The 20,831-nt window shown below is 38.8% G+C and overlaps 1 protein-coding gene across 1 annotated transcript in view; it reads right to left on the minus strand.

Annotated features, from left to right (window-relative positions):
• Nucleotides 1-6,624: 6,624 nt before the first annotated feature.
• Nucleotides 6,625-20,831, minus strand: part of Slmap (Sarcolemma associated protein) — a 203,938-nt gene continuing 189,731 nt past the window's right edge. The window contains exon 19 of the mRNA XM_080268629.1: nt 6,625-7,005. Coding sequence (XP_080124755.1) covers nt 6,892-7,005 — 114 coding nt within the window. The 3' untranslated portion in view covers nt 6,625-6,891. The remainder of the gene's footprint in view (nt 7,006-20,831) is intronic.

Raw genomic sequence — 20,831 nt, forward strand, 5'->3', positions numbered from 1 at the left:
CTTACCCTTTTTCAGCTCAGCTGATGGCCATGCATAGTTAGACTGGAGGGCTGATGTGACTAGTAACCAAGAAGACTCATTCCAACCACAAAACTGACACTCACTGAATTTCATGCAGCCACAACACAGCAAGGCCTTTGGTTCCTTCTTCCTTGCTTAAAAAAAAGAAAAAAAAAATCAAGTTATGGAACTGGCCAAGCTTTGTCAGATGAAAACAAACTAGCTATAGTTCCATCCTGCCAGAACACAAGCAGCCCTTGTTATAAGTGAGGGGTGTCTTCTATAATACCCCATTTTTCATACAACAGGCACTGTCAATCAGGGGAAACTAGCAAATCTGATGTACAGGTTGCAAAACAAATTTCAGACAATTTTTCTATTATTTCTTGGACTTAACCCCTTCAATCTGATGACATATTTTCTTTGATTATTTTTCATACATGTAAAACATTTTACTGAACTAAGGAAGGCTCTGTAGTAGTGACAGTGTTGGTTAAGGATGCAACCCTCTAGCACGAATGTTCATCCCCGATACAAATAAAATTATCTGGAGACAGAAAAAAAGAAAGAAAGAAAGAAGAATTAGAAGAAAAAAAGGTTTAAAAAACATTATTGAACTGAAGTTATCAAAATAAAAGCGAACATCAAATCAGGCGACATATAACGAGAACCAACTGCACGCTGAAGACATTACATTTATCTACTAGACAAACCCTGATGTGATGCAGTCTTGCACTATCACATGCAAAGTTCATCGACAATCCCATCAGGATTGTGTCCTACCTTCCATATTTCTTACTCCTATCCAAACATCAGAAACTACCCATTCTTCCACATTCTCTTTTGTTGCATACCTCTTCTTATTATTAACTAATATTATTTAATGTAACATCCTCCAACACCACAGGAGGCATGAAGGTGTCAGTGAACTTTTGTTTAATAGTATTTATTGTTCGTCCACTGGTTTACTGTAATTTTCTTTGGTTCTAGAATTAGTTGTGAATTTAGTCATCTGTGTGATTCGCACACCATATAACAAATATAAAGCACATGACAGCATCCCCTAAGCCCGTATTTTGTCAATTCAGGAGGGTTTCCAGCACCTCTTTATTTTGCATAGTATTCCTCACTACTCACCTGTCTTTTTAATGAAACATAGGTTATATAAATTAATGAGTAACAAGCCATGTGCAGAAACAAACTGTTAAGAAAAAGGTGTTGGGAAGCCTCCACATCTGACAAGAATACAAGACCTGGCATCAATACCACCAGGAGACATACTATGTAATGCTATGTAAACAGTAACAGTTGCTCTCAACCCCTTCAGTATGATGCTATTTAGGCAGTCCTTGTTATTACTCAAGAATGCAAGGAGAGAGAGAGAGAGAGAGAGAGAGAGAGAGAGAGAGAGAGAGAGAGAGAGAGAGAGAGAGAAATGAATCAAAATTACAGTAGCATCATCATACTGAAGGGGTCAACCACAAAAACTATAGAGTAAATCCCTAATGATGACATGGCCAGACAAGCATGCAAGCAACTGAGCACAATACTGATTAACATCACTTTATCACAGACAAAAAACAGGTACAAGAACATATTGCTTAACCCTTTCATGCCTGTCACATATTTTCAGTTTATTCTTACTACACTCACATGATTATGTTTGTCTACAATTAGACACCTTAATCCCAGGAGGGGTAGCTCACAAATGAATAGCCTCCATGTCACCCTGTCCTCTGCCATCACATGCCGTCTCTCCAACACACATACCCCTTTCTCATATACCTACACTTCACCCCATCCCTCCAAATCATCCTCAGTCTTCCTCTCCTTCTTCCACCTAAAATGTATATGCTTTCCTAGTCACTCTCATTCTCATTTCTCTCCACATACCTTTTATTAGCTTCTTTAAATGAGAACTTTACTAAGATGGACAAAACTGTCTGGGGGTAACATAAGCAAACTCAGTATAATACTGTAATGTTACTGCATTCAAGGGGTCAACCCTTTTAACCCAGGGATGTACGTTTTGCTTTATTTTGCTTTCAGATATTTTTATAATGCTCAGGAGATACTTTTTAAACTTGAGGAATTCCAAATATTGTTTACCTTGCCACATCCCAATTATGGAGCACTGGGACCCAACGCTAGGCCACGGTTAATCCAGAACAATAGAGATCATCCCTCATTGATCTGTTCAGCACTAAAAATCTTCCCCAAACTGAGTAAAACAGACTGGAGACAGCAAGAATAAATTTAAAAGTATGCCATCATGACTGAAGGGGTTTCGAGTCCTGACCACCAACATCTCCAGCAGCGCGGGACAAAGTGACCAGGGGTTAGATTTATGAACAAGTCAGAGCCGTTTCTAGCCTTTTGGGGGCCCTATGTGAAATGTTGTTTGGGGGCCCCTATTTTGTAAAACTATGGTAGGGGATTCCAAACCCTCAAAGGTGGCCCAGGGGCATGCCTTTAACATTTAAATGCATCAATCTGGTGCACTTAAAAAAAAAAAAAAAAAAAAAAAAAAAAAAGGGCCAATAATGGCAGCTCGGGGGTCCCCTGATGGCTTCGGGGGCCCTATGCAACCATGTAATTCACATATAGTAAGAAACGGCATTGAACAAATATCCTGAATCATAACTTAGATTCTAATTTACAGGAAGGACAAGGAAACTGTACAGTCTTCCTGTATCTCTGACCGTTTTTGCATAAACCAATCTTAGTAGTGCAAGGGATACTATCATCAGCATTTTTTTATTTTATTATTATTATTATTTTTTTTACGTGAATAACAAAGACGGAGAGTGCAAAGATATCTCGTCCCTTGCTCTTCTTGCAAATCAAAATCAAAGTTACAAGAAGGAGTTACTCATAAACATGTAGGAGACACTCCATAAATACCTCACATGCGGTTACAAAGAACACCTATCATTTATGTAGGCACTGATTTTCATTTTATATTCTCAAGAGGGAATGTATACCACATCAATTTAAACCTTCGGCCCGAGTGCATCATTTTTCATTTTACTGCTACTGCCAATAGCCAGTTTTATTCACTTTTGATCACCCTAGTAGTGAATTAACTCCTTGAATCTGGGTAATGTCCTTTTAAGTCTATTCCTGCTGCTTCCAGATGACTTTATTCAACTAAGGAAAGTCTTCTCATACAGATGGGGTTTAGTAAAGCTCTATCTATCCCCTTCACTTCAAATTCTGTCCTAAGCTGAATAAAATCATCACATAGGAAGAACAAAGACAAAGACATCCCTGGGTTCACTGGGTTAGTGTAAGCGGTATCTGACTTCACCAGTTTTAAGTCTCTTGCAGGCTTAATATAACTGTTTGAGGGTAGCAAGAAAAGTGTATAAATGGTGCACTCAAGCTGAAGGTGTTATTATAGGGACTCCTCAAAGTCTAGGATGTAGGCAATTTGCTGCCTTGAATTTCAGTGTGCTAGGCTCTCCCTCGGCTATGCAAAATCTGATGTTAGGACCACGTTCTAAGTGGCAAAGGTTTTGTAGCATCTCTTCCTCAGTAATTTAGAGTTCCATAATACACCTTAACATTCTCATGTATGCTGTTTATATGATTTTGCTACTGATATAGTCTGCATTAATTACATACAACAGAATAGTGAAGTGTAATGTGCATGAGGTGTTACAAATTCTTCAAAGCCACTTAACATACAAGCCTTAGCCTGAATAAAATACAGTATAGTACCTAAGAGCATAGAAAAACAAAAACTTTTCTACACATTTTTTAATCCTTTGGTAAATAGGGTTCTTTCAGCTGAACAAACAGTTTGGTGCAAGCTTGAATGACTTATCTACTGTAGCTGTGCATAAAGTAGCAAAAGGATTATGTGAAACAGATTGCAGTGATACACTTAACTTTGACTTGTTTGTTACATATATCATTAGAGACCTCTAACCATGCTAGCATGTACAGGTCTTTTCACTTGGCTGCAACTCTCCATGTGTCATGCTCATGTCATTTATCTCCTCAATCCCCTAGCCTGCAGGTCTCATTAAGCCTGTGGACATTATATTCTCCATACTCACATCTATGACCCTCCTGAATTGCTCCCTCTGCCCCTTCTCTCAGTTCATCTAAACCATCTCAACAAACTGGTTCACATCACTTCTCTAATACAATAAGCACAACCTCTTCATCATCATTTGTCATCATCATCATCAACTAACCATTCTTTTTATCTAAGGATAAACTGAAGCAGGATCCACAAAACAAGAAATGAGAAAATGTGAAATAGGGGAATGCAGATTAATTTAATCAAGCTCTTAAATGTGGATGTTCATGCCTTTTTATGGCTGAATCAAGATTCTGAGTACTAGAATGCGGAGTGAAAGGGAGCAGGGCTTATTTCACTAGGCAGACTTTTGATAGTCCCCCCCCCCCCACTTACTGGATAATGGTAAAACATGAATGAGGGCATGGTACATTATTTAAACCTTTTGGCATCAAATTTAGAAATATATGAGAATGTACAGTGCCGTATTATTAAACCACAGACAGCTGTAAAGCAGTATGGAAGAGATATTAGGAAGCCTCCTCAACCTACAAAAAATATGCCTCAGTGCTTTATCATTCAAGAGAAAATGTTTGTAAGCAAAATACACTACTGCTTGAACATACCAAAGACTTTTAAAAGAATATAAGGGAACACTGTGTAGCCAGATGCCTTGATCTTGGAGAGGTGGCCAGACAAATTGCATCCATGTTGTCCTAGCCTCCACTATCAGGCTGCCCTCCCTGTATCGCACACTACCTCATTCATGGTTTCTCTCTCTCTTGCTGAAACTCTCTAAAATACTCTCCTAGCCAATCTCTAACTCTCCATTCACTCCATAATTCTACAAGATATTACTGCTACGAAACAGAATATTGTACAAAATCAAAATTTCCATCGATTTTATTTTTTTTTCTTTTACATGGACTATAAATGCTGCAATGACAATACAGTGTCCAATGAACTTGTTCATATATCCATTCACTCAGTATTCAACTCTTCAACATTCTTGTCTCCATCCAAAGGGTAGCTGGTATGGCAAGGATGAGTTCCACAGTATAACTTTTTTCACACTATTGGTACTGTACATTGGGGCACTGTCAAATGAGGCAGCAATGGGACCTGAACAGATAATTTTTATGTATGTTATTCTGGACTCGACGGCAAAAAAAAGAACATAAAAAAAGGCTATTTTTAACAATGCAGTAATTTAAAGCTTTCAGTCCTGGCGTTGTTACGTTCAATAGCTGAAAAGAGCAGAGAAAAATGCCACATCTGATGAGCTTCCAACTTTTAAAAATTGTCAATAACCTCCCAGTTTTTTCAAATCCTGGTGATATGATGCTGACGTGATGTGGGTGTGGAGATGCGAGGTGGGGTGACTTGCAACGTCAACGGTGCAGCCTGATGTGGATGGGGGTGAGGTCCTTGATGCTGAATCGTAAATAACCTTACAATCAGTTCCCTTCTCTATGATCTGCTTAACCCCTTGGATCCAAGTGATCTCCTTTTTAGTTTATTCTTACTACAAACAGAAAACTTTATTCACCATAGGAATGGACTTGCCTTCTGAAGAGGCTAATAAGGCTGTATCTAATACCTCCAGTTTGAAAAGCTTGTCCTAAAGTGAATAAGATAATCTGAGGATAGCAAGAATAACACAGCAAAAGACATTTCCAGGTTCAGTTGGTTAAAGGCTGCATTCTAAGAAATATAGAAGGCTTCATAGCACCTCCTCCTTAGTTATTTATTTGCATTATTACACATATATTCTCACATGGTATTAAAACTGTTTAAATAATGACATAGTTTGCACCAATAAACAAGGATACTGGGGTGTAAGATGCAGAATAAATCACCAAGAAAAAGGCACAAGGAAATCTCTGGTGTCATTTAGAATATGACTCTGAATCATAAACAAATTTATTACCAATTCCTAGTCACAGCTAAGAGTTGTTTATGCAGGAAAGACAAAGAAAGGAGAGCACAGATTTTCCCACCTCTCTTTTTCATCCTGGAAAAATACAAGTCTTTGGTTATGACAGAACTGACAGAGTTTGTCTGCGAACCTATTTTCTGGGTGTCTAAATTTAGGCTGGGGAGGCTTGATAGATGACACAGCACAACATTTGGGGTGTGGGTGGGGGAATAGGGAGTTCCAATGTTAGGATGGGGAACATTTAAGATTCTGAAAGGGCATACAACTCAAACTCGAGGAAACAGGTAAAGAGAAAGCAGGAACTTGAGAGGAGGGGAGAGAAAGAAACGAGTCGGTAGATGAGATGAGAAAGCAAGAACACTTGGAGGGAAGAGGAGGGTGGGAGAGAAAGACTGAAAGTGGTAATGAGAAAGTAGGAATACTGGAAGGAAGAGGAGAATGGGAAAGAAAGAGTGAGGGTGGTAATGGTGATGGAGGGAGGGAAGAATGAAACAGTAGGGAAAGGACCATGAGGATGGGTAGAGGAGGGAAGGTGATGGGGATGGGAGAAGGAGGAAGTGGGGACAAACACATACAGGATGTAATGATTAGAAGGCAGGAAGACTTGGAAAGTGGAATGGGGTGGGGAAAATATAAAAAGTAAACGTGGTAGAAGTGGAAAGGAGGTGTACTGGGCTGGGTGAGTCAAGAAGAAAAGGGAAGGCAGTGAATGAGGGTCCACGAGAGGCAGTAAGTGAAAGGAAGCGATGGAGAATGGGGTGTGTGGTACTGAAGGGATGGGAGGGAGGGAGAGGGAGAGACGATAGAGCAAAGGTATTAACAGTGAAAAGGAGGTCAATACAAGAGTGGGGTGGGTAAATGTGCTGGGGGAAGGCAGTGAGTGAGCGTCCATTAGTGAGGCAATAAGAGGCAGCGAATGAGACTAGGGAGGGATGTGGTATTCTGTGGTGGCGGTGAACGCTGACACAGTGTCATAAAAGGCCGTGACGAACCCCAGCAGTAGCAGACACAGCGGCACCAAACTCAGCGCCACCGCCTGTGAGTTAAGAGTAGAACATTAGTGGTGGAAGGCATAATTACCTTGTCATCATTATATTCTGCCCTATCATGAATACATTTATCTTGTACAGCTATCCATAACCTTTTGTTTTTAGGCTTTTTATTTTTCATGATTTTCTTTAAATTAAGGTTGTCTTCTACTGTTATATTTTCAGTTTGGCATAAAAGGGAGAGGGATTTGGCACTTCTTTGGTTTATTAGGAATTTTTTACAGTTTTTGCTTAGTTCCTTTATCATTCATTTCATTCATCATCCAATCCTACACTGCCCCATGAGGAAGCATAGGAGCCCGGAGCTTTTAAAAATGCTTTTACAGTGTCTTGACAAACCTAACCCTAATGTAAAGTAAGTAGGAAACTACCAGTATTGCCAAGTACCAGTACTTCGTCCCTACATTAGCCTTGCCCTGGGTCCCTACATCATTAAAAGGGTCAATGGGTCAATGCATCTCACTGTCATAAAGTTAATAAAAGAATATACAGTTTCAGTGGTAGTTTTAACCCCAGTCTCATCAAAGTGTGAGCCTGGTGGACAGCAAGCTAAAGTTACTGTACCCTCTTCCATAGTCATTCATCCTCCTTGTCCTTTTGGGAGATAGGGAGGGAAATGAGGGATACATGCATAACTGGACTGCCCCACTGCCAAGTCAAACCAGTGACACCACATGAAGGCTTCCCTCTCCAGCACAAGAAGAGTATGAATATGTCATGAACAACCTATGGAGTATATCTATCTATCATCCAACCCTTTTGTTCCATTAAGTGCACAAGGGTCTGGGGCTAAGCTAATCAGTCCCAACATTAAGGCAAGGATGACAAGTTGTTTGCCCTGAGTAGCATTCATTGAGCAATAAACCCCATACAGTACAGTACTTATACTTAATGTTTTAGTGGTCACCGACTACCAGTCATCACTGACAAATCTAATAAGTAAACAATTTCGAGTGCAGGCACAACTACAATAAAAAGAAGTTAGTTTAATTTTCCACAAAGATTTCCAATTAATATACAAACCTGAAAGCAATCAAGTAGGTTAATATAATCACACTACCAAAACAAGTCAAATAGATGATGTTGCTCAAACACTCAACTCTGATCACATATTTTCCATTTTCTTCTTGCTTCCTTCAGACTGATTACAGTATTTGGCTTCAGAGAAACTTTGAAATGGAAGGGGTAGAATTTAGTTTTCAATTACTACTTCAACACTAACTGGTCTCTCCCAAGCTTAATAGTACCGTGTAGCTGTGCTGGAAAGTGCTGAGAGAAGTGCCGAGATGGTGTGGCCATGTGCAGAAAACAAAGAATGTGAGTAAGGTGATGGGGGAAAAGGGGAGGGGGAGACTGACATTGAGAAGGATGGATGGGATAAAGAAGTATATGAATGTGGGTGGTGTGGGTTGGAAGAAGGGCAGCCTAATGGTGGAGGATAGGCAGGTGACATGGAGGTGATTTATTTGTAGGAACCGCCCCAGGATTAAGGAATCTGGCTATATATACAGTGAGAGATGATTAGATACAGCCTCCAGAGACTATTTCACTACAGTACTAGCACGGTTCTCCTAACCTGGATATCATATGCAGGCAGCAAGAACAAAAGGAAAAATACATCACAGACTGAGGTTAAAACTGGTATTGCTCAACTTAAATAACCAGTGGTTTACTTAGATGTAAAAAGAAAGGCATTATTCAACCAAAGGCTAAAAAACAAAGGCAACACACTAGCAATAAAACAAGGATCTCAATGAATCAATGCAAGCTTTGAAATTATTAGTAGTAAAAAGGGTTATACTAATAATAATAACCTACAGTATACTGATCTGATTTCTGTTTCTTGGCTTGTTGGTTTGTCTGTTTTTGACTGTAATACAGCAAAAACGGCACATTGTAACACTATTCTTGTTGCGGCAAGGTACTGCTACAATGTTCTAACTTGAAGAATAAAACAATTTCCGGCTGAATCGGGCCACTGGTTCCTGAGTTATGGCTCATTTCTGGCCTTTTACTCGGTGTCCTTTAGGTGGATCACCTTCTTTGTACACAGTGAAGTTACCATAACACAGCCAAAAGTACAGAATGTCATGTAATTTTTTGTTATAGGAAGGTAGCGTTAAAATGCTCAAAGTTGATGAATAAAACAATTTCTAGTCCAATCAGGCCACTGGTTCCCAAGTTATGACTCATTTCTGGCCTCTTGACATCAAGTAGCAAGGCTGCCAAAGGTGGCCTTTAAGCGAGTAATCCATCCATCATCCAATTCTATGTTGCCCCATAACTAGCACAGGAGCCCGGGGCTAGAAAAGTTGGTCCTGACATTTCAGAAGAGAGTGAACAGCCTCACTCATCCCTGAGTGGCATTACCTGAGCAATAAACCCCAACCATCCCTTGGATATAAACCTACACAGGCTCAATCTGCCTGGGGCACCTTAATTATCCACTAAACCACCAGGTGCCATTATCAGGTTATATGGTTATCACCCAGCATAGTAAATGGTTTCCTGGTGTACAGGAAACCATTTGGATTGTCATTCAGTGTAGAGTCACCCACAGGAAAGAATGAAGGAAAGACAGAAGAGGGAGTGTAGTCACCCACAGGAAGAAGGATGAGGAAAGAATGAAGATAAAGAAAGATAAAGGAGAGAAAGAAGTGAAGAAAGGGCACACACCCAAAGCAGCACTACATCGACTGAGTGGATGGTGAGCACCCCAATAATAATACATACATACATCATCTAATCCTGTGTTGCCCCATGAGGAGCGCAAGAGCCTGGGGCTAAGCAAGATGGTCCTGACATTTAAGATGAGGGTGACCAGCCTCACTCATCCCTGAGTGGCATTATGTGAACAATAAATCTCAACCACTCTTTAGATAGACCCCAACACAGGCTCAATCTGGTTGGAGCGCCTTAATTACCCACTAAACCACCAGGTGCCGGAGTTTGGTTATATGGTTGCCATCCAGTGTAGTAAATGGTTTCCTAATGTACAGGAAACCATTTGGCTTCTCACTCAGTATACAGTTACCCGTAGACAGAAGGAAGAGGAAAGAAAGAATGGAAAGAACGAAATATGAGGAAGGAGGGAAAGGAGGGAAGAGAGGAAAGAGCTGCCATCCAATAGCAACACTACATCGAGTGAGTGGATAGTGAGCGCCCCCAACTACTGTACCACCAATAATATAATAAAATAAATAAATAAATAATCATTAGCACATCTGAAGTAATTTGTGCCATAATCACAAAAACAAATATATGTCAACCCCTAGTTTAATAAAACTGTCTAGTGGTAGCAAGAATGCAATGTAAAAAAAAAAAAAAAAAAATCATACAGAACAGGGTAAGAGATGACTTTTTAACTCATTCAGTCAAACATGTCTCCTTTAACCTCGTCAGTCTGCTGGCATATTTTATATTGTGCTCTTGCTATCTCCTGATAATTTTAGTCAGCCTTGAAGAGACTTCAGACTGAAGGTGTTAGATACAGTACAATCCCAGCAATCTGGTATCCAGACAAACAAAATTCTCAGAACAACGGGAAAATTCAAGAGCTGGTCATGCCAATATGAATGGACTGCCAAACCGGCGTTTTGTCACGTGTCACACGAGGCTCGGTGAAGTCGGACAAAGCGAGGCTAGGGCATTTCCGGCCAATGTAAATCCTTAGTAAATACTCTCAACCAGCCCTCCTCTCCCCCTCTTTCCACTACACCCTCCACAAATCACCAGTCTGCTTTTTACCACTAAACAGTAAACAAGCTCTCTTGCTATTGTGTTGCTCTGATAGAAGGTAATTTCTACACTCCAAAATGCCTAAAGAGCAAACTAAACGTAAGCGCGTCATGCTTACCTTGAAACGGAAGCTGGACATATGCAATAGACTTGAAAAAGGCAAACATTATAAAACAATGATGACTGAATATAATGTAGGAAATTCAACGATTTATGATATCAAGGCCCAAGCATCCAAGCTCAAGGAATTTTTCATGAAAAGCGAGACAAACAAGTCCATTGAAAAAGGCATACTCTTCACCGTAAGAGCGGTTTATACTTACAAAGATCTAAGGGAGCACCTCTTTCTGGTCCTCTTATACAAGAAAACGTGAAAGAGTTTCACAGTAAAATGAATATATTAGTCGAGTGTGATTTCAGTATTGGATGGTTAAATCGTTTCAAAGACAGGAATGGAATTTGTACACTGGACATTTTAGGAGAGAGCAAACAGCAAACACCGGTGCGTTTCTTTTCCTAAAGGATCTACTCTAACTTGCACCACATAAATTCATCTTAGAACGCATATGCGCTGACGGAGATTAAAAAAAAAAAAAAAAAATGTTAATAAGAATGAAGGTTTACTTTGTTGGGAAAAAAAAAAAAAAAAAAAAAAGCCTGCACTTCATATCTATATCATTTACTGTATTTTATTTTGGGCAAAACAGCTGATTGGCGGATGAGGGGTGGAATGGTGGGTTTCGGGACAATTCGCCATAAAGTCAATTCACCATCACAACAATAACAAGACAATTCACTGTCATTAATGAAGACAGCTATAGGTAACGAATATAATTTAAAGGCGACTACAGCAAGGAAGAAACACGTTAATTATTGACTAAAGGTGCAACTAATAAAAAATAACGAAAGCCTACGCTATTGAACATAGAGTTTGATGGATCCCCTTGAAATACAGTTATTAAAGTATTGAGTAATTAATAATAAGTATTGCATATTTATAGAATGACAGGGAATCGTCCAGAGTGCGAATTGTCCTGACTGGGAATCGTCTATGTTTTGACGGGGAATTGTCGGACAGTGAAGTCTCGGAACCGAATGGTGGCGGTCAGGTGGGGAAGAAATACAGTAACAGCCGGGGCCGGGACTGTAAACAAAGCTCACATGGGGGAACAGGTGTCGTGATAATTCTACAGTGCAGTCTTAACATCAGTTCGTCAATAAATGTTCAAGATTTTATTTCTTTCTTTTTCCATTTTTATGAGTACCGTACGTACAATGAATAATTCAGTAGTTAACTGAATGTACTTGTGCATTTTGCAGTACTGCAAGGCATTGCGTGCACGTGCGTTATGACCATGGTGTGTGTTTACAAGGCAATTTTTCAGGTGGAATCTCCTAGTGTGGCACCTGATGTGAGTGGTGAGTACCTGAATTATATTTACTGCCGTGATAATTCTAGCTTCTGTATAGATTTTATCTGAATATCAAAAATATGGGAAAAATCTGTAACTGAGAAGGTAAATTCCCCAAGCCTCCCAGTTAATTGGGATTGTACTGTACCACCTTCATTAACCCTTTCATTATAAGGCTGCACTCCCAAGATGAATGAAATCATCAGGATAAAATAAGGGAAATCAGAGTTACATACTCGGACTGAAGAGATATGTAACAAGAATTTTTAAAGGATGTCATGAACATCCTTCTTTCCTTCCATCCTCTTCTGTTCTTTCCTTCATTTTTTCCTTGTCCTTCTGCCTACGGGTGACTTTACACTCCCTCTTCTGTCTTTCTTTCCTTCATTCTTTCCTTTTCCTTCTGCCTGTGGGTGACTTTACACTGTGTGACAAATCAAATGGTTTCCTGTACACCAGGAAACCATTTACTACGCTGGGTGGTAACCACATAGCCAAATTTTGGCACCTGGTGGTTTAGTGGGTAATTATTGCACTCCAGTCGGATTGAGCCAGTGAAGGTTTATATCAAAGGGATGGTTGGGGTTGATTGCTCATGTAATGCCACTCAGGGATGAGTGAGGCTGGTCACTCTCATCTTAAATGTCGAGACCAACTGCCCAGCCCCGGGCTCCTACGCTCCTCATGGGACAATGTAGGATTGGATGATGATGATGACGATGATGAACTCATGACACTGACAAGGTAAATAAGAGTGTTTAAATCCTTCACAGTGCTGAAGCATGATGCTTCTCTGTGATGGTACCAATATAATCAGGCAGCTCCACAACCCAGTTATATTTCCTTAACTCCCTTCCCTATCCCCCTGTAAAGTATATGGTGGACTACAAGAGATAGCAGCTTCAACTTGCAGTCCGCCAGGTTCACATTCCGATGAACCCGGGTCCACAACAACAACAATACAATGTCCCTTCACTACAACAAGCATCCCCTAAGCTGGGGGGGGAAAAAAAAATATATAAATAAATTAAAAAAAAAAAAAATCAGGTGATGGCTGTAACAAAATAAAAACAGACATCATATGACGGTGTTAGTATATAACCTTATGACCTCTTCACAAATGAAGGAGCTCAATAAAGTAATCTAGTCAAAGCAATACCAAAATAGAAGCAGTTATGATACTGACGGGGTTAACATAAGACAACTCAATGGATGCAATGCTGATGTTTAGGGTTGTACTCTATGTGGCATGGGAGGCTTCATAACATCTCTTCTTTAGCAATTTGTTCTCCTCATTACACCTTTCTGTCCTCTTGTACATCAATAAGGCAAACTGTCACTACTCAAAAGATATGAATAAGATAGGTGACTAAAATACTATAATCAGTGGCAAAGAAAAATGTGCTACAAAGCCCACTATGCCCTTTCAAATACAACCCTAAAGAACAAAGCACATCACTGTTGTCATGCTGGGGGTTAGTCAAAGAGCACACACAGCCAGGCATAGCAACAACACACATCATCATCACCACCACTCCACACATGTATTATAACAGATGGAACTGAGTTATGGTTTCTCTCAATCAGACTAAATCATCTGTGGTTATGCTGCAAAAATATGGGCAGTTATCATCATAATTCAAGATTAAAAAAAAAAAAAAAAAAAAAAAAAAAAAAAAAAACAAAGATAATGTATTATTATGGAAAATTGGCAAATCAGCTTTACAAGTATCAATGGAAGCCTCCCCCCCCTTGAACATTGCGAGTTCAAGCAAGGTAGCTTTTTTTTTTTTTTTTTTTTAATGCAAGGAAGAAGGAACCATAGGCCAGGAGCCCACCTGGCTGCCAGTGGTCTAATATCCCAATCTAGTGAGTTGAAAACCCACCACAGGCTGAAAGACCAAGTTACTGGGAAGAGCACTGTGGCTACATGCCACATGGCATCAGTCTCTACCTTATCTTTACTTGAAATGGTTTACTAAGGTTTTTAATAATTTAAAAGCTTGATTTCACTCAGCTGATTAATAATCTGGTATGAACCTACATAACATTTAAGTAACCCCACAAAAAGTGAGAATAAACTGCGCCCACTGACTTCACAGATTTCTCTCCAGTAAAAAAAAAAATAATGTACTGCAGCTAGTGCATTCCAGAGGAAAAAAAAAAAAAATCCTCATCCTCATCATCTAATCCTGTGTTGCCCCATGAGGAGCGTAGGTGCCCGGGACTAGGCAAGTTGGTCCTGGCATTTAAGATGAGAGTGACCAGCCTTACTCATCCCTCAGTGGCATTAAAAAAAAAAAAAAAAAAAAAAAAAAAAAAAAAATCTAGTGTACTCACATTAGCGAGAACATTAATCAATCAGGAGATATATTATATTCACTGACATGTTCATGTTAGATGGTCAGGAAGGTTACCCTTCTGTAAGTGCCCTTCCTAGATTCATTATATTTAAATAAAATAGGGTATACAAATCTTTAATGGAGTTGTTAAGCATACAACTGTGAGTGTTTAGTAGCAGTCAAATCAAGCGGTAAGATTATCATGTTAGGGCTGGCATATCAAACCACAACTGGCAAGAGACAGATGTTGAAGACTCACTCTCTCTCTCTCATACATCATATTAACAGTGGCACATCCAGAGGGGTGGGCAGAGTGGCATTGGTCACTTCAAATGAAGTAAAATTAGCCAACCCAAATTTCCCAAATTTCCACAGTAATACCCCACCCCTACCCTCTTAAAGATTTCAACTGGGTCACCCCACAGTAAGGCTTTGGCACCTTCGGTCACTCCATTTTAAAACTCCCAGCTACACTCTTGCACACTACATATAAATCATCATCCTGACTTTTATTTTCACATATATGTAGGGTGAAACAGGATCCACATACAGTACAGACACTAATCCATGGAAATACTATCAAGCCGCTCTCTCTCTCTCTTTCTCTCTCTCTCTCTCCACCCAAGCATCACCACGTTACCTGCAAGTGTGAAGGTGGTGGTGGTGGGTGGGAGTCCTGAAGGAAGAAGGGGGGTGCAGGGGGGCAGCATCTACACACCCCAGACTACACCACCTCCCTTCCTCATCCCTTCCCTACAGACCAGCAAAATGGGAAGGGGGGAGGAACTGGACTTCAGTTGGGAGTGGGGAGGAGGGGGGTAGAGTGGAGCTTACGAACTTCCGAGACAGGAATAATCAGTCGAGCTTTCCAACTTTCGATATAGGAGTGCAGAAATTTGTTGGGTTTATGAACTTCCAAGCTAATAATAATTTCTGCACAAACTGCAAATTTCAAAGCTAAGGAGATCACTGTACTTGATGCATAGATAATGTGCTTTTGAGATGGGATAATTAATACGTACATGACACAGACTCTCCCGCTTGAGCGCTCTGACACCAAGAGTATCGATTCTTCTACTAAGATATGTCTGTACTCGTCCTCTAGGTTGCTATATGTACAAGGCTGCATTACCACAAGATACTCATACCAATATGTATAACTATATACACTTGACCCACAACTGCAAGTTTATAATTAACTTTGGATATACAGATGACTCACAATGAAACTATGACTAAAATGGCACTGTTTCCTTGATTATTTGCAACTCAAAGTACAAAACTGTGCTTTCTGACTAAGTCTCTATAATGGTACAGTATATACAATATGGATTTGTCCTTTATAGTGGTAAATGTATTTCTCTCCTCTTCACCATTATTATATACTGTAACTAGTGATAAGGATAACTGGAACTCTTATCATACTTATTCTGTTTCCATGCTTTTCTATTGGACTCCTTCAGACTCTGACATCTTTACATTTAATGCCCTTCTCTATAAACATACCCCTTTCTTAAGATCTCGGCACATTCCCTTTCTTTTGATCAGCACATCTGTAATTAAAATAATCCTTCAACTGTACTATGCCTTTCTCCCTAATGAGGTCATAAGGCAAAGGTCACCTCCTCTTCTGTTCATGAGTTGTCCTTGTCTAACTCTGAAAGCGTTCTAGACTAATATTTTTCAATACTATCCAACTATGTCAACAAAAGTTTGTATCCATGTCAAATGTTTTTAAAACAAATCATTCTTATGACTTATATATTTTCCTTTCATATACTGCTAACATTTATTTCCCTCAGTATTATGTAGGCACTCATGTTCCTTTCAACTTTTTCAACTGTTACCTTTTTTTTTTTTTTTTTTCTTCCAGAATTTACAATTCATATTCTCTTTATCCTCTGTCATTACCCTTGTCATCTTTTAATAATCTTTTGTTGCTCTTACAATCACTTTGTCTTTCTTACAACAGTTTCCTGACATACTAATGATCACTGTACGATGTTATAATCATTTTTTCAAGTTCTTAGAGACAACTTCCAGTGTTTGTACAAATGTTTTCCATCTCTGAATGATCATTTCTGATATTTTTACCATAGTTTTCTGTCACCATTATGACTGTTTTCCAACAATTTTATCGTAACTTTCTTTTACCGATAATAATTTTCAATAATTTTTTGGCTTTTCTACCTTTAATTTCCAATCATTTTCATGATCATTTACCACAAGAAATCCAGCACCCCAGGACCAAAAAGTGCTAAAAAGAGCACAACCACGACTAGCAACCACGTGGGTAGCGCTTGAGAGGAGGGGGTGGGGGAGGGGGAGTTTGTGGTGGTCTGTAGGGAGTGGGGGGACAGAGGAAGGTCGGCAGGGAAGGAAGGGCGACAAACAGCAAAACGTAAGATAAAGGAACTGAAAATAATGGATGTTCATCTGTTCGAGCGAGGGTCATGTACAGCCATAAGCAAAGTTTGCAAACACCTTTCTGCTGCCTGTGGCCATGGTAGGTGCTATATGATTCATTTTTATGTGACAGTAGTATGAAACACAACAAAGAAAGAGAAAAAAGGATTGATGGAAAGTGAAATACATTACTGCAGGTAAAATATAATGAAGGCAGCGGATAGTTGGCAAACTTGTTTTCAATTCTGTACGCTGCTGAGAGATTAATCCCTTGAATCCAATGACATACTTTTTCCATTTTATTCTTGCTAATTCCAGACGATCATATCAACTCTGGAGAAAGCATTTGTAGTGACAGGATTTGAGACAGTCTCCATTATCCCCTTCACCACCTGATTCTTCTCCCTAAGCTGAATAAAATTGTCTGAAGGAGGCAACAATAAAATAAAAAAAAATACCTCATATCAAAGGGGTTAACAATAATTGCCAGGACATACGATAAATTTTTGGCACATAATGTACAGTATACACAATAGCCACCATAATAACAGACACAGCTCTACCCTTCTGAGCCTAGGGAAACCTTTTCTGTTTTATTCCTGCCACCTGCTGACAATTATATTCAGATTAAGACAGACTTTCCCACTTGAAAGGTTACACATGGCCATAATTAATCCATTCAGTACCAGAAGTCTTTCCCAACTTGAATAAAATTGCATGGTAGATGCAAAAATAAACTAAAAAAAGACATCACTCACACTCAATGGGTACACCTAAACTGTGAAAAGACCAACATAAAAATAGGCACATTTCATTAATCAGACATAAAAATTAAGAATTATAATTGAAATGATGATCATGATGATAGTTTAGCAAATGTGATAAGTAAATGTTCAGAAGCTAGCACTTGAATTCTGCTTACTAAACTGTAATCCATTTTTACCCTGTGGTGTGACAGTTACTGTATTGATTCTAGCTATTGGGTATTGTGAAATGTTTAAGTGTGGATGTTTATGCCCATGAGGTGAGTGAATGATTTTGAGGCCAAATTAAACTGCAAATTTTTTAGTGTTCTCCCTCTAGTAAGCTTTTTTTTCCTTGCTCTCTGGACCTTATGTCACTCCATGCTTAGGTGGAAAAACTGGGTGACAATGATGATGGCAATGATGTGTGTTAATTCTCAAGAAATCAACAGACATTTTAACAATAAACTGTAACTGTATTTAACTGACTTGTATTTATAATCCTGACTAATTTCTGAAACACACATACATCAAATAAAGGTACCAAAATATCTTCACCCACATAACTAATTATCTGTAGAGTGTTTGTTCTACCCTGATAATGATCCCTCAGCCCTTTCAGTTCAGTTGATACATAAGTGTTATCAGACTGGAGGCTCGATTTGATTGGTAACCAAAAAGACCCCATTCTCATCTGATATCTAAGGCCTGTCAAATTTCATGGAACCACAACAAAGTATTCAAGTTGTGGGACTGGCCACTTCCATCTGGTGAAAACAGGTTGACTAATGATGTCAGGACTCTATAAAGCTTGATTAAGCTTGATTATCCAGATGCTGATCAGGCATTACTTGATTTTACTTTATGTCAAACCTAAGTTGTGTTTCTCATACATCACCCTCATAGGTAGCTATAGTTAATCATCACCATAATCAATGCCACACTATCATCAGGAGCAATTATTATATGGTATCTAGAGCTAATCACCATTATTATCATCATGAATAATGCTATCGTAACATGCATTAATCATCATTATCAACTGTGCCTCCAATATATTCAGGATACCAAAACACACTGGCAATCATCTCAGCAATAAATGTTTCACCTCTCGGTTTCTGCATCTGTTGTGGATTTAGCTGACTTTTTAAGCCTGTAATTATAAAATTATTTTTACTTCTCACGATTCTCATTGGCACGCACATTAACCGCTTCACTCCGATAGCAATTTAAAGTTTATCCTTGACAGTTCCAATGAGTTATATTCAGCTTAAGAGACTTTTAGAAATGGAGGAGGTTATATCAGTACATATATTTTAACCTCGCCATAACTAGCAATCCTACCTGAGTAAAAATTGTCTGGCGGTACTAAGAATAAATTTAAAAAATACATCAAAAAATAGAAGAGGTTAAATGACAAAGCCTCAATGCATGTTTAAATCTGTCTGAAGATTAACCTCTTGATTCTGATGATGTACTATTTCATTTCATTCTAGCTCTCTCTCCAGAGGATAATATGCAGTCATGTGTAAACTTTTTAGATACAGCGTCCACCATTCCCTTCAATGAGATGCTTCCTAACCTGAATTAGATCGATTGGAAATAGCAAGAATAAACTAAACTATAACCTGTTCACTTTCACTTGACAGAGATATTCATGCTTTTGCAGCTGAATCCCTGGGACTGAAATGCAAAATAACACAATACCATGGCCCTACATGCCCTCCCTCATCTACACTTCTTCAAGAATAATATCATATATTATTCTTAGTCTCCATCTACATCTCAGCATGAACAATGGACAGATGGCCATTTTAGGCCAAGTTAAAGTGAACAGAGCATACTACATTATCAAAGTGAAAAAGTTAATGCAAATTATTTCACAAGGTTCTGTAGAAACGAGCATAATAAAAAATATATAATTAAACTGAGTCCAGCTTCCATCCACAACTGATGCAAGAATCAAACCCTTGGACAAACATAAAAAAAAAATAAATAAATAAAAACAAAAAAGTCCCCTTATTGTTGGAACTTGAGAGAAAACTTACGGCTAAAACCAAGAGACCTTTTAAAAGACAAGAAATCCATGAGGCTTAACTTTTAACATCCATGCATTACAGGGGAAAATTTTATAAACAGAAAAATAAGCACAGATCTAAGCTGAAAGGAAACAATAAGAAGACTTTTATACACCGAAAAATCATAAAGGTCACTCATCATAATCATCACCACCATATCAACATCATGATCCCTATTCTTCACATCATCCCACCATTATGTGTGATAAAAGAGGTCAAGATGATGGTGGTGATGATGATGATGATGACGATGACAATAAAATCAGTGCAGGAATGCATATACAGAAAACACTCTAGCTTATGACTTCTAAACACTGAACACTAATGGCAATGTAACTAAAAATTTCATTCAAAAGTCATTATTTTACATACTGAAAACAAACTGTAATACAACTCAAAAAATCATGAAAATGGGAAGATACAAAATCACTCGAGCACCTAGAAACACCAAGGAACTTATACACTGTTAAAACTAAGCATTTTATAAAGCCTACAAGAATAAGGACAACTATGCACATTTAAATACACCTGAATCAGCCAAAGTTCTATTTACTATCGTAACCAAATCAAAAGAGAAAAACGTATTAAAAAAAAAACTATTAACCCCTTCACTCCAATGATGTATTTTCAACAGTTTATTCATGCTTTTTCCACATGATTTCATAAACAACTTAGGAAAGATCTCTTGTACTGAAGGGGTTCATGAAATCTGTTCGAAACCCTTAAAAAAAAAAAAAAAAAAAAAAAAAAAAAAAAAGCTGAATTAAATACAGTACAGTAATTTGGTGGAAGCAAAAATTAAATATAAAACTTCATAGTGGTAGGTGGTGGTGATCATCATCCACTCACTTGATGTAGTGCTGCCTGCTGCTTCCTTAGCCTTTGTCATTATTTTTCTGTACCTGCCCTCCTCTCTTCCTATTTCTCCCATCTTTCTTGTCACTTCTTATTGCTTTTCTTTTCTTTACAGGTGGCTTTACATTGCGTGACAAAGCCAAGAAGCCATTTACAACACTGGGTGGTAACGTGCTCCCTAAGTGTCAACAAGTGGGTTGATGGAGGGTTAGTGCCCCTCCCCACAAAACAAGTAACTC

The sequence above is a fragment of the Coenobita brevimanus genome, chromosome 28 (assembly GCF_032717465.1).
Source record: "Coenobita brevimanus isolate Jiangsu-jjx chromosome 28, ASM3271746v2, whole genome shotgun sequence".
In the NCBI taxonomy this organism is placed as follows: domain Eukaryota; kingdom Metazoa; phylum Arthropoda; class Malacostraca; order Decapoda; family Coenobitidae; genus Coenobita; species Coenobita brevimanus.